We start from the raw sequence: 215 nt of genomic DNA on the forward strand, positions 1-215 counted from the left end.
TTGAAAATTGAATACCCCCGATTGAAGTTTTGCTGACGTTTACGATCGAATCTAAAACTTGAATAATATCCTCGATCTCTTTTTCGGACTTCACAACGAAACGCAGCTCTTCTACTAATTTGTCAATATTATGTTTCAGTTCGTCTAGAAAATAAATTAATAAATGTAATGCTATAAAAAAATGTGGGAATGAGAACTGAGGAGCACGATTGAGA

The 215-nt window shown here is 33.5% G+C and overlaps 1 protein-coding gene across 1 annotated transcript in view; it reads right to left on the bottom strand.

Moving 5' to 3' along the window:
* Positions 1-215, bottom strand: part of vimar (visceral mesodermal armadillo-repeats) — a 9,832-nt gene that overhangs the window by 7,550 nt on the left and 2,067 nt on the right. The window contains exon 2 of the mRNA XM_018022189.2: positions 16-144. Coding sequence (XP_017877678.1) covers positions 16-144 — 129 coding nt within the window. The remainder of the gene's footprint in view (positions 1-15; positions 145-215) is intronic.

Source organism: Ceratina calcarata, unplaced genomic scaffold, assembly GCF_001652005.2.
Source record: "Ceratina calcarata isolate Rehan_Ccalc_2016 unplaced genomic scaffold, ASM165200v1 scaffold279.2, whole genome shotgun sequence".
Lineage (NCBI taxonomy): Eukaryota > Metazoa > Arthropoda > Insecta > Hymenoptera > Apidae > Ceratina > Ceratina calcarata.